This window comes from Cucurbita pepo, chromosome 1, assembly GCF_057944985.1.
Source record: "Cucurbita pepo subsp. pepo isolate OVF chromosome 1, ASM5794498v1, whole genome shotgun sequence".
Taxonomy (NCBI): Eukaryota; Viridiplantae; Streptophyta; class Magnoliopsida; order Cucurbitales; family Cucurbitaceae; genus Cucurbita; species Cucurbita pepo.
This window is the reverse complement of record NC_141798.1, coordinates 1,285,039-1,303,927: the sequence shown is the minus strand read 5'-3', so window position 1 is coordinate 1,303,927 and position 18,889 is coordinate 1,285,039. Positions and strand designations below refer to the sequence as shown.

Below are 18,889 nucleotides of genomic sequence, written 5' to 3'. Positions count from 1 at the left end.
AATAAAAGTTCCAAATTTCCCTTTTTTTCGACCAAAACATTATTTCATTATGTCAACTTAAGCATAGCTCAATTTATAATTTATTAATTATAATATTATGCTCAGACGATATCAACTTATATGCACTTTTGATTAACTTGTATTTAAACATATAACTAAATCAGTCTGTCACGAGTGGTTTATAATTATAGTTTGGTTTACCAAAATCATAATTCACATGAAATTGAAATTTTGTTGTATAGCATATAATATAAATTCATTGTGTATTGTGTTTTATAAACTAATTTTGATATTTATTAATATTAAAATATTATAGATAAAATTGGAATTGGAAAATGAATTTATTTTTTTGAAAAAGAATAAAATATTTTTTTTAAAAAAAAAAAATTATAAAAATAGGTGCAAAATGCTATGATGATTTGCGTAGGGGTCAAATTGAAAGGAAGCGGTGGAAAGGGTGTTAAGCACGCGCGGCAAAGGAGCTATGACCACACAGCAAATGGTCCGACCGTTTTTTTCAAAATTCCCATACTACCCTTCCGTAATGCGACAAAACAATATTCTACTTTTACATACGTACTCACTGTTTGTTTTAAGGAGGAAAAATAAAATTAAAATGTTTTTTTATTATTTATTATTTATTTTTAATTAAAAAAAAATAGACAGATTCTGTTGGAATAGACTCATAGTTCGGATTAAGGAATGAATGACAAACGCTCTGATTTTTAAACTATTCAACTGTCTCTCTCTCTCTCTTTTTCTTTTTTTTTTTTTCTTTTTGAAAATTATTTTCCCTTTTTTGCTGATAGAGAATTTATTATTTTTAAAAAATTAATTTTCATATATTTCTATAAAAAAATCTATTAAATTTTTCTAACCTTGGAATAAATATATTTTTAATAAAATGTTCGAATATATAAATAACGATCGAGAGTTATAAATAAATTAAAAGATCAAATTGAAAATTACTCGAGAGATTAATAGTTATTTTTTAATTCGATTATTTGTTTAAAATTTTAAATTTTTTAAAAAAAAATTAAAGCAAATACAAACATATTATGAAGCTAAAAATTTATTGAAGACAAATTATGAAAAAGCTGCCTCCATTGTCTCAAGAGCAGGGTGCTCATTTATGATTCATCATGTGTTACTTTTCTTCAAATTTTTTAATTTTTTATTTTTTAAATAAAAATAATACCTGCCTGTTTTTTCAGTTACTAATACTTTATAGTAAATTAATAATAATAATAACATACAAATAAATAAATAAATATATATATATATATATATATATATATATATATATATATATTTTGATTCCTATAATTCTTACTTATCTTAAAAGAATTAAAAGAAAACTTAAACGTTAAGAATATATTAAACATCATCTAGTTGTTTATCTCTTATTATAAAGCATGAATTTCACGAACAACAATGTGTAATTTGAGATAAATTTACACTAGCTTAATTCGTAACTTGTCAGGATCAATTAACCTAAAACTAATAGATATCAGAGTCGGTCACAAATTTTATTGTAGCGAATCGTGTAAATTCAAATAGAAAACAATAATAATCTACTGACTACTACTAAAAATTTATACCTCCTCAGTTGTTTGTATTTATATATTTATTTTTTTTCAAAAAGGAAAATTCGAAAAAGAAAAAAACAAATAAAAAAGTTGTAGAAGAAGAAGAGGATCCAGTAGTTAAGGTTATGGGGGAGGGTGTTCTTCTTCCTCCATGGCCGCCAACCAAAACCCACTGAAGAAAACCAATCATCACCATCATCATGAGACGTCTTCTGCTCCCAGCACTTCTAAAAAGCACTTCCCACACTCATCATCTTCTTCCTTGCCTTAAAATTTCAGTCTCTTCTTCTTCTTCTGCTCTCTGCTCAGCCAAAGATTCAATTCGTCAGCCATGAAAGCAGCTTCCAGTTTCCTGTTCTTTATCTCTGCTGTTCTTTTGATCATCATCTCTTTTCTTCTTTCTGCAACTTCTTCAACTCCAACTGTTTTGCCCCTTCAACTTCTCTCTCTGCTTTCTATCAAATCCTCCATTAAAGACTCCTCTTCGAGCTTTCTTGATTGGGACCCTAAACCCACCTTCTCCAAAGCTGATTTTCATGACCCGATTTGGTGTTCTTGGTCTGGAGTTCGATGTGATCAGAACTCGCCGGAAATTACCTCCTTGGATTTGTCTCGTCGGAATCTCACTGGGTTTATTCCCTCTGAAATTAAGTACTTAACGAGCTTAGTTTATTTGAATTTGAGTGGTAATAGCTTTCTTGGGCCGTTCCCCACCGCCATTTTTGAGCTCACTCAGCTTACGACTCTTGATATTAGTCATAATATCTTCACCTCCACTTTCCCACCTGGGATTTCCAAGCTTAAGTTCTTGAATGTTTTCAATGCCTACAGTAACAACTTCACTGGTTCGTTACCGCAAGAATTCGCGCATCTCCGGTTCCTTGAATGGCTCAACCTCGGTGGAAGCTACTTTAATGGCAGTATTCCGGCGAGTTATGGCGGTTTGTCACGGTTGAAGTATTTGCATTTGGCTGGAAATGCTCTTGATGGTCAAATTCCAGGGCAACTAGCGTATTTAACCAAACTAGAAAGAATGGAAATCGGTTACAATACCTTCTCCGGTGGGATTCCGGCGGAATTTCCATTGTTGTTGAATCTGAAATACTTGGATATTGCCGGAGCGAATCTCGCCGGGACTCTGCCGCAGGACATTGGAAACATGACGAAGCTGCAAAATCTGCTTCTCTTCAAGAATCGAATCACCGGCAAAATTCCTGAAAGTTTAGGGAAATTAGAAGCGCTTGAGGAGCTTGATTTGTCGGAGAATCAACTCACCGGAGCGATTCCGTCGGATTTGTATAATCTGAAGGAATTAAGAGAGCTGAGTTTGATGGCGAACGATCTGAGTGGGGAAATTCCACAAGCACTTGGCGATCTTCCAAATCTCGCCAGTTTGCGATTATGGAACAATTTGCTCACAGGTCCACTGCCTCAGAATCTCGGCTCGAACGAGAAGTTACTGCAAGTCGACGTGTCGTCGAACCAACTCTCCGGTCCGATTCCTCCAAATCTCTGCCATGGAAACAAGCTGTATAAGCTCATTCTGTTTTCCAACAAATTAGGGCACGAAATTCCCGCCTCTTTAACGAACTGCACGTCTCTCGTTCGTCTTCGAATCCAAAACAATTTCCTTAACGGCTCGATTCCTCACGGTTTCGGCATGTTGGAGAATCTGACATTCGCCGATTTCAGTAACAATAACTTCTCCGGCGAGATTCCGGCGGATTTTGGTAATGCGGTGAAGTTACAGTACTTGAACATTTCACAGAACGCCTTCGGAACTTCCTTACCGGAGAATATCTGGAACTCGACTAGCTTACAGATCTTCTCGGCGAGTTCTTCGAGAATCATCGGTAGCATCCCCGATTTCGTCGGGTGTAGATCTATCTACGAGATCGAACTCCAGGACAATAATTTAAACAGTAGTATTCCATGGACGTTCGGCCATTGCGAGAAGCTACTCACGCTGAATTTAAGCAGGAATTCGTTAACCGGCATTATTCCATGGGAGATCTCCACGCTGCCGTCGATTACCGCCATTGATCTGTCACGAAACTTCCTCACAGGTACAATCCCTTCAAATTTTCAAAACTGTAGCACAATCGAAAGCTTCGACGTATCATACAACCAGCTCACCGGCCCCATTCCATCGACCGGAACAATCTTCCCGGGATTACACTCTTCTTCATTCATCGGCAACGACGGTCTCTGCGGCGAGATTCTAGCGAAACCCTGCTCTGTCGACGCGCTCTCCGATGGCGGGATAGAGGTCCGGCAGCAGCAGCCACGGCGGACGACGGGAGCAATCGTGTGGATAATGGCAGCGGCGTTTGGAATCGGATTGTTCGTATTAATAGCCGGGACGAGGTGTTTTCAGGCGAATTACAGCCGTCGATTCGGCGGTGGCAACGAGGAAACGGGACCGTGGAAACTAACCGCCTTTCAACGGTTGAACTTCACGGCGGAGGACGTGTTAGAGTGTATGTCAATGACGGATAAGATCCTGGGAATGGGGTCCACTGGGACGGTATATAAAGCGGAGATGCCAGGTGGCGAAATCATAGCGGTGAAGAAATTGTGGGGTAAATATAAAGAGAACATCCGACGGCGGAGAGGGGTTCTGGCGGAAGTGGAGGTACTGGGGAACGTGAGGCACAGGAACATAGTGAGATTGTTAGGGTGCTGCAGCAACAAGGAGTGTACGATGCTGCTCTACGAGTATATGCCAAATGGTAATTTGGACGATTTACTGCACGGTAAAAACAAGGGTGAAAATTTGGTGGCCGATTGGATAACTAGGTATAAAATTGCATTGGGTGTGGCACAGGGGATTTGTTATCTTCACCATGACTGTGATCCAGTCATCGTGCACCGCGATTTGAAGCCCAGTAATATTTTATTGGACGGTGAGATGGAGGCCCGAGTGGCGGATTTTGGCGTCGCTAAGTTGATCCAGACCGATGAGTCAATGTCGGTGATCGCTGGATCCTACGGCTACATTGCACCAGGTTTGTACAATTTCTTTTTCTACTATATTAAATTAAAAAAACATATAGTTTATTTTTAAAATACATCTGAAATTTAAAAAATATTCAATAATATTCTTAAAATTAACAAAAAAAAAAATTAAAAAATACATTAAGTGTACACGAAACGACCTTTTAGTCTCTAAACGGATCAGTTGTAGCTACTCGATCTCAATCAAATGGACGTTCTAATTTTTCGTGTTTTATTAAACCAATCCCAAGAGGATTATGTTTGAAGCTTGTTTTACGTCTTTGCAGAATACGGCTACACGCTTCAAGTGGATGAAAAAAGTGATATTTATAGCTTTGGAGTTGTGTTGATGGAGATCGTGAGCGGTAAGAGATCTGTGGATTCTGAATTTGGCGAGGGGAATAACATTGTGGATTGGGTAAGATCCAAAATTAAGGTGAAAGATGGAGTGAATCAAGTTTTGGACAACGATGTCAGTGGGTCTTGTCCGTCTATTAGAGAAGAAATGATACAGATGCTTCGTATTTCATTGCTTTGTACGAGCCGTAACCCTGCAGACCGACCGTCGATGCGTGACGTCGTTTTGATGCTACAACAAGCAAAACCCAAGAGAAAATTTCCTGGGAACCTTGTCACCGTTGAAGCTGCTGATGTTCTCTTAGACCACAAGATAGTAGCCGAATGTTAATATCGTTTCTTTTTCTTTTTCAATTGGTGGGGATTGGTATAGGTTAAGAGTGCTACTTCTCCTCTTACATCGTGGTCGGTCCTTCGTTATGGTCATTGTATAGTGAAAAAGCTCACCCATTTCTTTAGCCGAACGATATAATTATAGGAAATGCTATAATCCATCGGTCTTCTTTTTACGATGAACCACTCTAGTACAACAAGTTAAAGGGACTTATACGATTCGTCTCAATGCGTAAGACAATCCCTATGTGCCAGAGGGAAGATCGAAAAGTTTGTGTTAAGGTCTCTGTCCGGTTTAGGCATTTGGTGTCGTTTCAACTGACTTGCTTTGTGACCGAGCCACCCTCTTTGGGGTCAGCGTTCATTGTGTTAAAAATGTATACCTTTAGTGTTTGTTGTTATTCTATAACTTTCTAACTCTCATATCTCATTTTACCTTTCTGTGCTCGTGAATTGAAGTATGTTTCTTTAGGATGAATACCTGCAAACCAGGTTTTGAAGTTAGTACGACCAGATTTATTTTATTTTATTTAAACAAGATCTTAAAAAGTTGCTACTACAAACATGCTCGACGTAGCTTTTGAAAACGAGTGAAAGTGTAAGTAAACAACCGTGAGCATTTAAAACATAATGAACTGGAAAAAAACTTCACGACGTTCAAACGATTGAGATTCCATTTAAACAGTCTCGGGAAAAATCAAACCAAGTTTGCAAAGCATAATCAAATCACAATAATGTCTGAACAAAAATCAAAACTAGAAGCTCCTAAACCCTAAACAAAAATAAAACTCGATTGAAGAATGTCACGCGAAACTCATGCCCAATGAGTCGACACAACGAAGGAGTATGGAGGACGACATTGATCAAATGGGAAAGGAGCACGTGCGGATCGAAAGAGAAACTACAAAGAACGAGAAGGGTGAGGTCGTCAAGTCGAACCATTATGCTAAGCCCGTGGAAACAAGAGTGAAGTCGGGTCCTAAGACCGCATACGGATAGTTTTTGTTCATGACTACAAATTCTAAAAGTCACCTTGGTCTTAATTTTAGGGTAATTATTTAATTTTAAATATTATATATTTTTTTAAAATCCTTAATTTTAAGATTTAATTCGACAAGTTTTAAACCACACCAATAATAAATAAAAAAAATATTAATTATAATTGTTTTAATTAAATATTAATGTTTTTTTTTTTTTTTTTCTTTTTGTTTTCAACGAGTAAGCGCGCCACAAGCAATCGCACTCCAGTGGAAGAACAGAAGAGGGAAATACAAAGACCTTCTTCCCGCCACAGAAATTTCATTCTCGTCCAGTTACAGACGAAGATTCCGCATATTTTCCCTTCTTCTCGCTCCAAAAATCTTCATTCTTCTTCACCAGTACCGATCTTTCCCCTTTCCTCTCCTCAAGGATCCGCAGAACCCCTAAAAAGCTTCAAAATGGCTGATTCCAGGGATCTTCCTCCTCGCCGCGGAGCAGGAATAGTCAAAAGTATACGCTTGGAGAACTTCATGTGTCACAGCAACTTGTATATTGAGTTTGGCGAGTGGCTCAATTTCATTACAGGGCAGAACGGAAGTAAGTGGATTAGACGCTCTTTTTTTTTGGGTTTTATCTGTTTCTTCACGCATTTGTGCTTGAAGGAATTTGTTTGACGCGATGAAGGGGGCTAGAAAGAATTCGTAGTAGGAGTTCTGTTGGAGAAAGAAAGAAGACTCATAATTTGGATTGTCCATTGCTGCAGTGTTAAATTTTCTAATGTCGTTGCAATTTACACTAGAAGTTTGATATTTGCAGGTGGTAAGAGTGCTATACTGACTGCTTTATGTGTTGCATTTGGCTGTCGAGCTAGAGGCACCCAAAGGGCATCGACGTTGAAGGATTTTATTAAAACTGGTTGCAGGTTTGTTCACTTGTGTTGCTCTCTATCGTTTGGCTAATGCATCTGCCAGATGTTTTTGTCTCGAGATATTGCGGTCTTCTATGTGCGTGTTTTTCGTGTCAGCGTTCGCGTCCTTTGACCAATCTCATGGGATAACTGTCATATCCTAACATTTAGTTGATAGATACTCTAAGATTTGATATCATAGATGGATGGTCACCTTATGATTTGGATTCAATCCTTAATGTCACTTTGCCTTCTTCCCCTGTGCTATAGCTGCTAATATTGTGGAGTATGTGGTATTTTCGCTGGTTAGGTATTACAAATATTTTTGAACCTGTAATTTGAATTAGGCTTTAATTCCACTGCATTTACCTAGAAGTTCTAAGAAGTCGTATTACATGTTTTTAATATCCTTTTTGAGTTTCTAATTCATATACAGTATTGGATCTTAACAGTCATGCTGTCATCCAAGTTGAAATGGAAAATTCTGGGGACGATGCTTTTAAGCCTGGAATATATGGTAATGTTATAATCATAGAGAGAAGGATTTCCGAAGCCTCAGGTGCCATTGTTTTGAAAGATTCTCAAGGTTAGAAACATTTTTTTTTTTTAAAATTTCACCTTCTATACATATTTTTAAATTTCAGAGTTGTACTGCAAAGTGCAGTCGTATCATTTCATAATTTTATGGGGTTGACAACCATTATTTATGTATTTTTTTCTTATGGTATCTTACAGGAAAGAAGGTTTCCAGTCGGAGGGATGAACTACGAGAGCTTGTAGACCATTTTAATGTGAGTTGTTGCCTTGTATAATGTAATCTGGTCGCTTTTCTATTCTTGGGTTTTTATATTTGGGTCATATTAGGTTCGTTAGTACTTTCTGAGATTGAGTAACGAGGGCATGGTATGTGAATGTTAAGGGGCTCTTTTTAGTTACCAATTTATGTCATATAGATGGTACATCCATGTTTCCTAGAACTTATAGGAGATATAAAATGTTATGCATTTTCAATCTCCAACAGTAAAAGATAAAATGCTTATGCAGATAGATGTTGAGAACCCATGCGTGATAATGAGTCAGGACAAAAGTAGAGAGTTCCTGCATTCTGGGAATGACAAAGACAAATTCAAGGTAATGAAAGCTGTTTTCTTCACATTCTGGTGATGTTATGGTTGCTCTAACGACACTCTACTGTTCAGTTCTTCTTCAAAGCTACTCTTCTCCAGCAAGTTGATGATCTGTTGAAAAACATTTTTCATCAACTGAGATCTGCGAATGCACTTGTTGATGACTTGGAGTCTACCATACGACCTGTGGAGAAGGAGCTAAATGAGCTGCAAGGAAAAATTAAAAACATGGAGCACGTAGAAGAAATCTATCAACAAGTCCAACAGTTAAAGAAGAAGCTTGCGTGGTCATGGGTATATGATGTAGACAAGCAGCTTCTGGAGCAAAGTGTAAAAATAGGAAAGCTCAAAGATCGCATCCCTATTTGTCGAGCAAAGATTGATCATCAACAGGTTAGTAATTTACTATGTTGGTTATGCTAAGATCTCTCTTGCCACACACTCATGTTGAACTTAATGTTGGAATGTTTTCTAATATAATATGTCTACCTATGTTATCCCTGCCTTTTGGAGCTGTGGAGTAACCATTGGACTTGATCTATTTGTTTTAGTTCATATCAGGGGCACTTGGTACTTAATCTTATGTAATGTATTCAACTTCTGAATGGTGCAATAGGGTCTGGCAGAAAAATTAAGAGAACGCTTTATCGAGAAGAAGGCTCAAATTGCAAGCATGATGGAGAAAACCTCGGAAGTTAGAAGACTGAAGGAAGAATTGCAAGAAACCCTTTCCTCGGTAAGGGAGTTCGTAAAAGTAGTTAGCTGAAATTTTGATTTCTTTTTAAGCACTACAAAGTTGTATTTTATCTCTCGGGTCTTCTTCTCCTTTATTAATATTTCACATATCAATGAAATACGTGTTTCCTCTAAAAGAACGTTGCATTCTTCTCCTGGTCTTTCCACCGTCTTTTTATTTGTGAACAAAGCTTATTTTAGTGCTCTTGAATATATTCGTGATAGGATCCCTCTTAAACCATATTTTATTTCTCAAAATACATCTCACAGAGTCTACAATTTTGAAGCCTACGATATTGAACATATGAACAATAGTGTAATATCTGTTCGTATATTTTTTTTTTCTTTTTTAATTTTTAAAATATCAGTCACTATTTGCTCTGCTGTTTAGTAACTATTAGTTTTATTATCTTTTATTTTAAATTTTTAATGCATATACCTTGTGAGAATTTCTAGTCAGTGTAGTCCCATCCTTCATGTTTTCTGATAAATAATCTAATGCAAATAAAATTCTAGGCAACAAGAGAGAAGCTCGGGCTTGAAGAAGAGCATGGCCGCAAAATGAACTACATTCAAAAGATGGCGAAACGTGTTAGGTTGCTTGAGCAACAAGTTCATGATGTTCATGAACAGCACATAAGAAATACACAGGTATCCCTTTCTCTTGGATTTTGTATGTCCTTACTGAAAGGAGAGAGAGTCATGACGAGGGTGACTCGATTCTATTTATGGTGTATTGATTTATTTATTTGTGCATGTCTCATCAACAATTAGTAGTTGGGTTGCGCATGTATTTCCCCTCTGAATATATTCTTCTACCTTAGCCATATTTGTATGTATGATGTATGCAAGTCGGTGTATTTATATACATACGATCAGTTTATATTGGTAGTTGCACTTATTGCCTTCCAAAATTATGCTTCTACCATTGATCTTCAAGCTGTTGCCGATCTCATATATTTAAAACAAGGATCCATAAATCCATGTCATTGTTCACTTGGCAATGAGACGTCTTCTCTGCAGTTTCTTAAAACTTGTTTGATACGGTCAAGGTTCTATCTATACTGTTCGTGACAAATAATCTTTTCGATTGCATTATGTCTTTCGATCTTTTTATAATGTAGATAACCTATATTTTCTCATGTAATTTTCACTGCCCTCCTCTGCAATATCAACCTCCGATGATTTATTAACTACCTGTAGGCTGAAGAATCTGAAATTGAGGAAAAGTTGAAGGAACTCGAACTGGAGACTGAAGCTGCCAAGTCAACAGTCATGAGGTTATTTACTTATTTGCTTCGTAGGTCCGTTTTTAAAAAAGAATTGTAGTCCATCGTATTGAATCAAGTTACAGGTTAAAGGAGGAGGAAAATGGCTTACTGGATAGTCTACACAGTGGGAGAAGTGAAATAAAAAAGATTGCTGAAGAGGTAAAACAAGAATCCTTGCACGGAAATACACTTGGATATTGTGTGCCAAACTTTATTTTATTTTATTTTTATTTTTATTTTTATTTTATTATTATTATTATTATTATTATTTTGTGTGTCATGGAATGCGTAAGAGTCCTCTCTTTGGTTATCTTGTTCTCGTCCCATGATACTTGTGATTGACAGTGTATGACTCTTCACGTAATGAGAGATCATCGTCACCTTTGTGATTGCAAACATGAAAATGTGCTTGTTCTTTTACAAATTTTAATTAATTTCTAAATTTGAACAACTTATTTACTCACAAATGGTGATCTGTCAAACAAAAACTATTTATTAGAAAATTTTTCCATAGTGCAATCAATGATGTTAGTGTTTCCTAGATGTTGGGTGTCTAGTTGAAAATGGGGAGACTTTATCCGGTGTCTGAGATCAACTTGCTTCCAACTTTCCGAAATATTTCGATTTTTTCCCACTACTGAACTGTGGGATGGAAAATTGGTGTTTTACAATGTCCATAACCAATTATGACAGTATACTCACTTTGTTGAAAGTTTTATGTAGTAGCCATCTGTAATATTAGCAACCGTTATCTTAATCTGCTCTTACCCTATTTTTTTTTTTTTTTTATAAGAGAAAATTTTATTGATGTTTGAAATTTACGAATGGGATGTGTTATCCATAATGTTAACAAAAAACCTTCCCAATTTACATTGAGGGAAGTAGACTATATGAAGCAAAAGTATTATTCTATTTACACTAAGATATAGTGTGATAAATAACATTGTCGAAGAGTTTTGTATAAGTTTGCATCTTCTCCATGAATACTCTTTGATTTCTTTCATTCCACAAATTCCAAAGAAAACTATAATGAGATTTTTCCATTGTTGAAGGAGTGGTATGTTGGGCCACGTCCAATAAATTCTTTACCTCCTTGGAAAAAATGAGATGTCATCCGAAAATATTTTGAATCCTTGTCCAGAAATTTTGAGCGTATGTGCATTGCAAAGTAAGCTGCTTTGTGAGTCATTATCTTTCTTGCGTAATGGGCAACAACTTGAAAGAGAGTCATGTAGGGCATTCTTTTTTCTAGACTTTCACTTGTGCTTATGCTTTATGCGCTATTTTCCAGAAGAAAAACTTCACATTTTTAGGGCGATTCCCTTTCCATATTGTCTTTGGTAGCATGAGGTTTGTTGCTTTTACTTTTTTCCCCCCGATGTCCATCATAAATTTTTTTGTAGAGAAAACTTTTTCAGCTTTAGAAAGCTATGTCAATGAGTTTTCTGTCTAAAACTGGAGCGAGGATAAGGCTTAATTTGGCCCATTTCGTAGCTTCGTTATCCTTTAGGTTCCTACCAAGCCTCAGGTTCTAGAAATTATTGACATCATTGCATGTTTCTTTGATCGTGGCCGTTTTGCTATGAGAGAGTCTATACAAAAGTGAATACTGCAAGGCTTGTGTGATGTTTTCAATCCAAGGGTTGGTCCAGAAAGATGTTCTGGATGATGGAGGAAGCACATCTTTCTAGACCTCTTGTTTCGTTTTGCTCAAATAGCTTTATTGTTATACTCTCTTTGGTTTTAATACTCATTGTTACCGACTTAAGCATCTTGTTTCCAAGAAAGTATATGTGCTGTTATCTTGCCGTGTTGTTTTTGGATTTAACCCTCACTCTTAAAATGCTCGATAGTGATGGATATTTCATTGTTCTGCTGTTACTTTCTTTGTGATAACACATCATCATTAAGTTATGTTGCACCATATTTTCTACAACATTTTTTTACTGTATATTCTAAATGATGGTGGTTTTACAGATTGAAGGTTATGAAAAAAAGCATAATGAATTTTCACGCTCTATTCGAGAGCTAAGGCAGCATCAAACAAACAAGGTATGAAAAGGAATTAGGTTACGATTCTTGATATCTGTCAAGCTAGGGATGTTTTTTGCATGTTCATATTTGTATTTGCTTATGTAGCTTAATACTGGCATCTTTAAACAGCAGATATTCTCCTACCTTTACCTATTGCCTCTGAGGATGGTAACGGCATAACTTGATTTGGACAGGTTACAGCTTTTGGAGGTGATAGAGTCATTCAATTATTACGTGTGATTGAGAGGCAAAATCGAAGATTCAAGAAACCTCCCATTGGTCCAATTGGTGCCCATCTGGTTAGTAGCAGAAATTAAATTCTTGTTAACCTATTTTTTGTGCACCATCGCCCTGCGAATTTATTATTAAAGAAAGAAAAGTTTGTAGGAAATGTTCAACTAGTTGACATGCAGGGAGTATTTCTGGTTCAGCGATCCATACGACTGTTTCTAAGGAGATGCAATTCAAAGAGATGGGGTTATTGACTAATGAAGCCAGGGACCCGTTGAGAACTTTGTGATTTTATTGCAAGTGTTTTCTTGTTTGAAAGAGTTGGGGTTTCTACTAATGACACCAATTAATGTATATTTCTTATAATCATGGTTACTTGGATTGGCTTCTTTGGTAATCAATGTGGTTCTGAATTGGTTTGTTACCAGGATTCTTTGTGTCCACGAGATTGTTCTTTCCGTTGGCTGCAGTCTAATTCTGTATATTGATGGAATAGTTATTTTCTGTAGAATTTGGTCAATGGTGACGTGTGGGCTTCTGCTGTTGAAAATGCCATTGGGAGGTTGCTCAATGCATTCATCGTGACCAATCATCAAGATTCTCTTCTTTTGAGAGGATGTGCTAATGAAGCCAATTATAGGCAACTCCCAATTATCATCTATGACTTTTCAAGACCACTGTAGGTGTATGAGATTCTTTTCCTTCACTGCTCTCTAATGATCTTTGGTTTGAACATAAAGTTTATCTTTTCGTGTGCTCTCACTTCTCCTGGTAGGTTAGATATTCCAGCTCACATGCTTCCTCAAACAAAGCACCCTACAACCCTTTCAGTCATTCATTCTGAAAGCCATACTGTCATCAATGTTTTGATAGATAAGGTAATTCTCTTGTTTCAATATATTTTTGCTTATTTATTTTCTTATCCTACATAGCCTTTGTTTCTTGCTCCTATTTGCGCCCTCTTACCCCCGCTCACTCAGGATGTCGATAATTGATAAATGACGTGTTCTCTTCTATGACCATGATTCTTGCTTCATAGGGTGATGCTGAGAGGCAAGTGCTTGTTAAAGATTATGATGTGGGTAAATCAGTCGCGTTTGACCAGCGGATCAAAAATCTCAAGGAGGTCTTTACATTAGATGGATATAAAATGTAAGCGAATATATTACATCCTAATACAGAGTTCCATAAACTAATTGATTTGGGTATATCCATCTAATTTTAGTAGATGAAATCAGGACGAAGAACTGTCCTACCATTTCCTGAATGTTAATTAGGAACAAGAAAGTGAGTTGGGCCTCAAGGAACTCTAGTTCTTGGTTAAGTTTTGACTTTGTGGACACATGGATAGACATTTCTGCAGACTACATGAATCTATGTTAAAAGTTACTATTGTTAAATGTATTTTTATTTGTCATGTTCTAATTAATGATCACAAAGAGTTATCATTATTTCTTCATAGGTTTTCTCGTGGTTCTGTTCAGACAATTCTTCCCCCAGTTAAAAGACCTAGAAGTGGCAGACTTTGTAGTTCTTTTGATGACCAGATTAAAAGTCTTGAAAAAGATACATCGAACATGAAGGAAGAAGCTGAGCAATGTAGGAAGAGGAAGAGAGCTGCAGAAGAACAACTCCGGGGTCTTGAAGAGAACCTAAGCAATGCCAAGGTATTCTACTCTACCAATTACACATTTATTTGTATAATCATTGTTTTGTACACTTTGGTCCTAGTTTATCCTGTTTGGTTTGGTGGGAAGCTCAAGGTGTAGCCAAAGTTTAATCACTTTCTACGGAATGGATTAGGTCTATTGTGCTTGATTTTGCGTGTCTAGAATCTAAGTCTTGAAATTCCCAATTAAAGGAAAGAATGTAGCCGATGAAGGATACCTTCGGCAGACTTGTCAATAAAAATAAGATGTAAAGCTAACTAAATCATAGCCAAACCTTCCTATGGTAGACAAGAAGACAACTAAAAATTCCAGAGTAGGTCGTCACGCCGAGAAGATGATGGGAGTATTTTCTTTGGTGTCAAATGAGAGTGCAGGTGTGAACTTCATTTGTTGAGAGGTGGTATCTTATCCCATGTGTGAAAGATGCTTTGGTTTTGGTAACCTTGGCAGAAGAAACGGAGCTTTTAGAGGAAAATTGTTGTGGAGATCTTTTGTGGTAGTCAATCCTTTATAACAATTAACTAGTGAACATAAAAATGATTAATAGTGGTCTCCTGACATTGCTTCCACAATGATTAGAGTTCGATTATTAAGGTTATCGGGGAAGATTGACAGTAAATGATTAATAAATCCCTTCCGTGCATTAATAAAGGGTGGTGTATTTTAGATCTAACTTTGAACTGTGAAGGAAGTGAGGGCTCTTTTCACGCCCAACTCAAATGGATGTGGGAGAAGAATTTTCCAGCCATTTGACGACTGTTCATTACTTGGAAGTCTTGTAAATCTTTGCAAGTGTTGTTACATTTGATTTTATTATGTCATCATCTGATTCTTTGTTATTACTATTGTATTTATAAAGCGGAGATGTCAAAACGCGGAACGCATTTTAATGTCCAAAAATTTGGAGCTACAAGATTTACGGAAGTCACAGGTTGCTGGAACTAGTTCATTACCTTCATCAAACGTTGACGAGCTTCATCAAGAAATTTCTGTAAGATCTACTTGTGATATTTGTATTTTATGTAATATATATACAAATACAAATAAGTTCAGTCACACATAGGTCTAAGAATGTGGATTGTAGTTACTCAATATTCTTTATTGCATAATTCTTTGAATATCATTGTCTTCTTGGGAATGATTACCAGAAAATCAAAGAGGAGATGGAAGAGAATAAATCGCTTCTGGAAAAGTTCAGAGTGAGAATGAAAGAAGCGGAAGCCAAGGCAAAAGATCTTAAACTATCATTTGAGAATCTGTGTGGTACGCAGCAGTGATTTTTGCACTCAGATTCTATATTAGTTCCTTTCATCTCTCTCTCTCTCGCTCTCTCTCTTTTTCTTTCTCATAAGTGATCGCTCCCCTTCTCTCCCCACCCGAAAAAATAAATGAATAGAGTCAGCGAAAGGAGAAGTTGATGCATATGAAGAAGCCGAGAGAGATATGTTGCAGATTGAACGAGATCTGCATTCTGCCGAAAAGGTCTTTCTTCCTGCCTCTACGAATAATTCGTTGAAAACTTTGCTTGCACCTTATTAGTTTAGTAATGTTAAAGAGTATAAATGTCACAGGAGATGAATCATTATGAAGGTATTATGACTAACAAGGTCCTGTTTGATATCAAAGAGGCAGAGAGACAATATGAGGAGCTCGAGCGCCATCGTAAGGTAATTTTGATTGTTTAGAAGTATATATGCAGTCTGCAACTTTCTTACGTGCCAATGACATGACATCTCACTTGCAGGAGAGTTACAGTAAGGCTTCAATAATATCTCCTGAGAGTGAAATTGAGGCTTTAGGTGATTGGGATGGGAGCACACCTGAACAACTCAGTGCACAATTAAACAGGCTAAATCAGAGACTTAGTAACGAGACCCGACAGTTTCGTCTCTAACTCATTTCTTTAATTCCTTAAACTGCCAAGCCTCGATTATGATTAAAGTATACTAACCTTTTAGTTCCTGCCAGATGTTCTGAATCTCTGGAAGACTTGAGGATGATGTATGAGAAAAAGGAGCGTACAATTATAAGAAAACAACAGACTTACAAAAGTTTTAGAGAGAAGTTGAATGTGAGTTTTCCTCTCCTATGACTCTTCATAGATTTTCTTATGTGAATGTTATAGTTTATTCATTGACATCTTATTTCTGTTCATGTGTGTGTATATACATATATATATACATATATATATACATATATATATATAGACGTTTTGTCATTTCTTAGCTATTGGATAAAATGGGGCTTATAGTAGGTTGACAGATAGCATTGAATCTTGTTGCATCTAAATGTGAACTTTTTCCAGGAATCATTTTTTGTTTTAAATGAAAGGACTTCAGAAAATGAAACTACTTGCATCATTAGTTAATATTCAACAGGGGAGTGCCAAACTGCATTTGATTTCCTGTTTAAGACAGGATGAAGCCACATTCTTATAGTGATGCATTACATAGTCTCCATGAAAGCATTCATATTGTTAACCTACTCTAGAAATAAATCACAGGCTTGCCAGAAAGCTCTTGAGCAACGGTGGAACAAGTTTGAAAGGAATGCTAATCTTTTGAAGCGTCAATTGACTTGGCAGTATGAATTTCTTTTCGCATTCAGAGAATTTGTTTTTTCAGTCTGTTTTCTCTAAAATTGGTGATATTAAAGTATGTTAAATTTATTCAGATTTAATGGCCATTTAAGAAAAAAAGGGATCAGTGGACATATAAAAATCAATTACGAGGAAAAGACCCTCTCGGTTGAGGTAAGCCCACTTAATGGATTTCATGTAATGAGAAAAAACCTCTTTTTGATTTATGTTATTGAATATTATGCACTTCTTCAACATTGAACAGGTGAAGATGCCCCAAGATGCATCCAGCAGTTCTGTTCGTGATACCCGTGGACTTTCAGGTTTCTTCTGCTTAAATTGACTGCATGAGTTTCCATTTGGTTTGGTTTTTCTATCTGCAACGTCTTAGCTTATAGTTACTAAACGTTTTGCCTACTGATTTTCAATTCATTAACATGCAAATTCTTAATACTTGCAATGGACTTGTGAGATCCCTCGGTTGGGGAGGAAAACGAAACATTCTTTATAAGGGTGTGGAAACCTCCCCTAGCAGACGCTTTTTAAAAATCTTGAGGGGAAGCCCAAAAGGGAAAGCCCGAAGAGAACAATATCTATTAGCGGTGGGCTTGAACTGTTACAGGATTAGCCCTGACCTTTTTATTTCCCCCTGAACTGTGTTTAGTGTGTGGTATATTTTATGAAATGTCTATTGATCTATACGTATTATATAGTTCATGCACTGAAGGATTATAGTTTTGAAATAACGGAATCGAATGATATTAGGTGGAGAACGGTCATTTTCCACTCTATGCTTCACTTTGGCATTACACGAAATGACAGAAGCCCCATTTCGAGCAATGGATGAGTTTGATGTGTTTATGGTGAGCTACTGTCTCATTCTTGTCACTCTTTTCCTGATATCCATAGCCTCAAAGAATGTTAGCCACAAAGAATGTTGCCAATAGTCTTTTCACAAGTTTGCGAAATACGCTTTCAGGATGCAGTAAGTCGGAAAATTAGCTTAGACACTCTTGTGGATTTTGCATTGTCACAAGGTTCCCAATGGATATTTATCACACCTCATGATATCGGGTAATTACTGAGATGTTAAGGACTTTGAGTTTCACTTTATATAGTTACTCATATGATGTTTTTACTGCATACTCCCACGTTTTTCACTCACTTGGAAGTATTGAGACACTTTACCTTTGGCATTTTAACTACAGCGTGGTAAAACAAGGAGAACGAATCAAGAAGCAGCAAATGGCAGCTCCTCGATCATGATCTTCCTTCTACATGCATTTACGAGAGCTCAACGCTGTTCAGCCATCTCTGTATGTCACATATATATATTTTTTATTTCAATGTCTATTTAAATTATTTACCCATTTGGAAATTCCATCCATCTTGTATGTATATTGTGCACGTTAAAATCTTGAACTGTAGAATTAACAATCATATCTATGAGAAAATAGAGAAGGGAAATTAAAAGGTGAAAGGTAAATGGAATGCCTTTTGTTGTATGCGTTTATTAATATATGAGAGTTTCCATTACCACTGACCTTTTCGTGGTACACAAGCCTTAACTAGTTGAACGATATTTAGATTCCCGTATCCAATATAGTTAAAAGTGGAGTCGAGTGTCGCTGTTTGTTTTGGTTGTTTCTTTTACTATAGTTTTCCTCATAGAAAAGAGTCAAGTTTCCTAAGTTGGTCCTGAAAATGTGAAAGTGTGCCATGAACTGAGGTTTTGTACAATCATAATACATGTCTTATAGGGCATTATTGACACATTATTTCTGTATGAAGTGTAAATAGCTGTATTCAAACTCTTATAGATTCCTCTGCATAGTTATTTATTTTAATGTCAGATCAAGATGATAGATTCAGATCCCTTTACCTTGCCAATTTTATTTTCTATTCTTATTTGGGTTTCTGACTGGCTAAGATAACACAGACCATCCTGCACCTTAGTTCACTGTCAGATGTTCTTATTTCTTTGGGATAAAAAAGTATGGACTGTATTATTATTGAGCTCATTGCTAGATTCTGCATGTGTGGTGGGTCAATTTTTCTCCTATTATCAATCCCCATTTG

At 36.5% G+C, this 18,889-nt stretch overlaps 2 protein-coding genes and 1 long non-coding RNA gene across 4 annotated transcripts; 2 read left to right on the top strand and 1 right to left on the bottom strand.

Moving 5' to 3' along the window:
- Positions 1-1,654: 1,654 nt before the first annotated feature.
- On the bottom strand, positions 1,655-3,005 carry LOC147793759 (uncharacterized). Its single transcript, XR_015420072.1, has 3 exons — positions 2,865-3,005; positions 2,643-2,803; positions 1,655-2,560 (listed from the first exon to the last, which is right to left on the bottom strand). It is a non-coding gene; the product is annotated as an uncharacterized LOC147793759 (long non-coding RNA).
- Positions 1,921-5,490, top strand: LOC111811388 (uncharacterized). The gene is made up of 2 exons (XM_023698207.2): positions 1,921-4,597; positions 4,874-5,490. The coding sequence occupies exons 1-2, from the start codon at positions 1,921-1,923 to the stop codon at positions 5,272-5,274; spliced, it is 3,078 nt and encodes a 1,025-aa protein (XP_023553975.2). The 3' UTR covers positions 5,275-5,490.
- Positions 5,491-6,497: 1,007 nt separating this feature from the next.
- On the top strand, positions 6,498-18,351 carry LOC111808206 (structural maintenance of chromosomes protein 6B). 2 transcript variants are annotated; one of them, XM_023694092.2, is made up of 28 exons: positions 6,498-6,854; positions 7,074-7,179; positions 7,617-7,750; positions 7,900-7,955; positions 8,209-8,295; positions 8,364-8,684; positions 8,908-9,027; positions 9,543-9,677; positions 10,230-10,306; positions 10,381-10,456; positions 12,275-12,349; positions 12,526-12,630; positions 13,072-13,241; positions 13,338-13,440; positions 13,602-13,714; positions 14,025-14,229; positions 15,092-15,223; positions 15,381-15,495; positions 15,629-15,714; positions 15,804-15,899; positions 15,977-16,113; positions 16,201-16,303; positions 16,736-16,815; positions 16,906-16,984; positions 17,076-17,133; positions 17,576-17,673; positions 17,790-17,884; positions 18,019-18,351. In XM_023694092.2, the coding sequence occupies exons 1-28, from the start codon at positions 6,716-6,718 to the stop codon at positions 18,074-18,076; spliced, it is 3,159 nt and encodes a 1,052-aa protein (XP_023549860.2). In that variant the 5' UTR covers positions 6,498-6,715; the 3' UTR covers positions 18,077-18,351. The 2 variants fall into 2 exon arrangements, with proteins under 2 accessions (XP_023549860.2, XP_023549942.2); XM_023694174.2 differs by lacking the exon at positions 6,498-6,854 and having other exon boundaries at positions 7,601-7,750.
- The last annotated feature ends 538 nt before the right edge of the window (positions 18,352-18,889 follow it).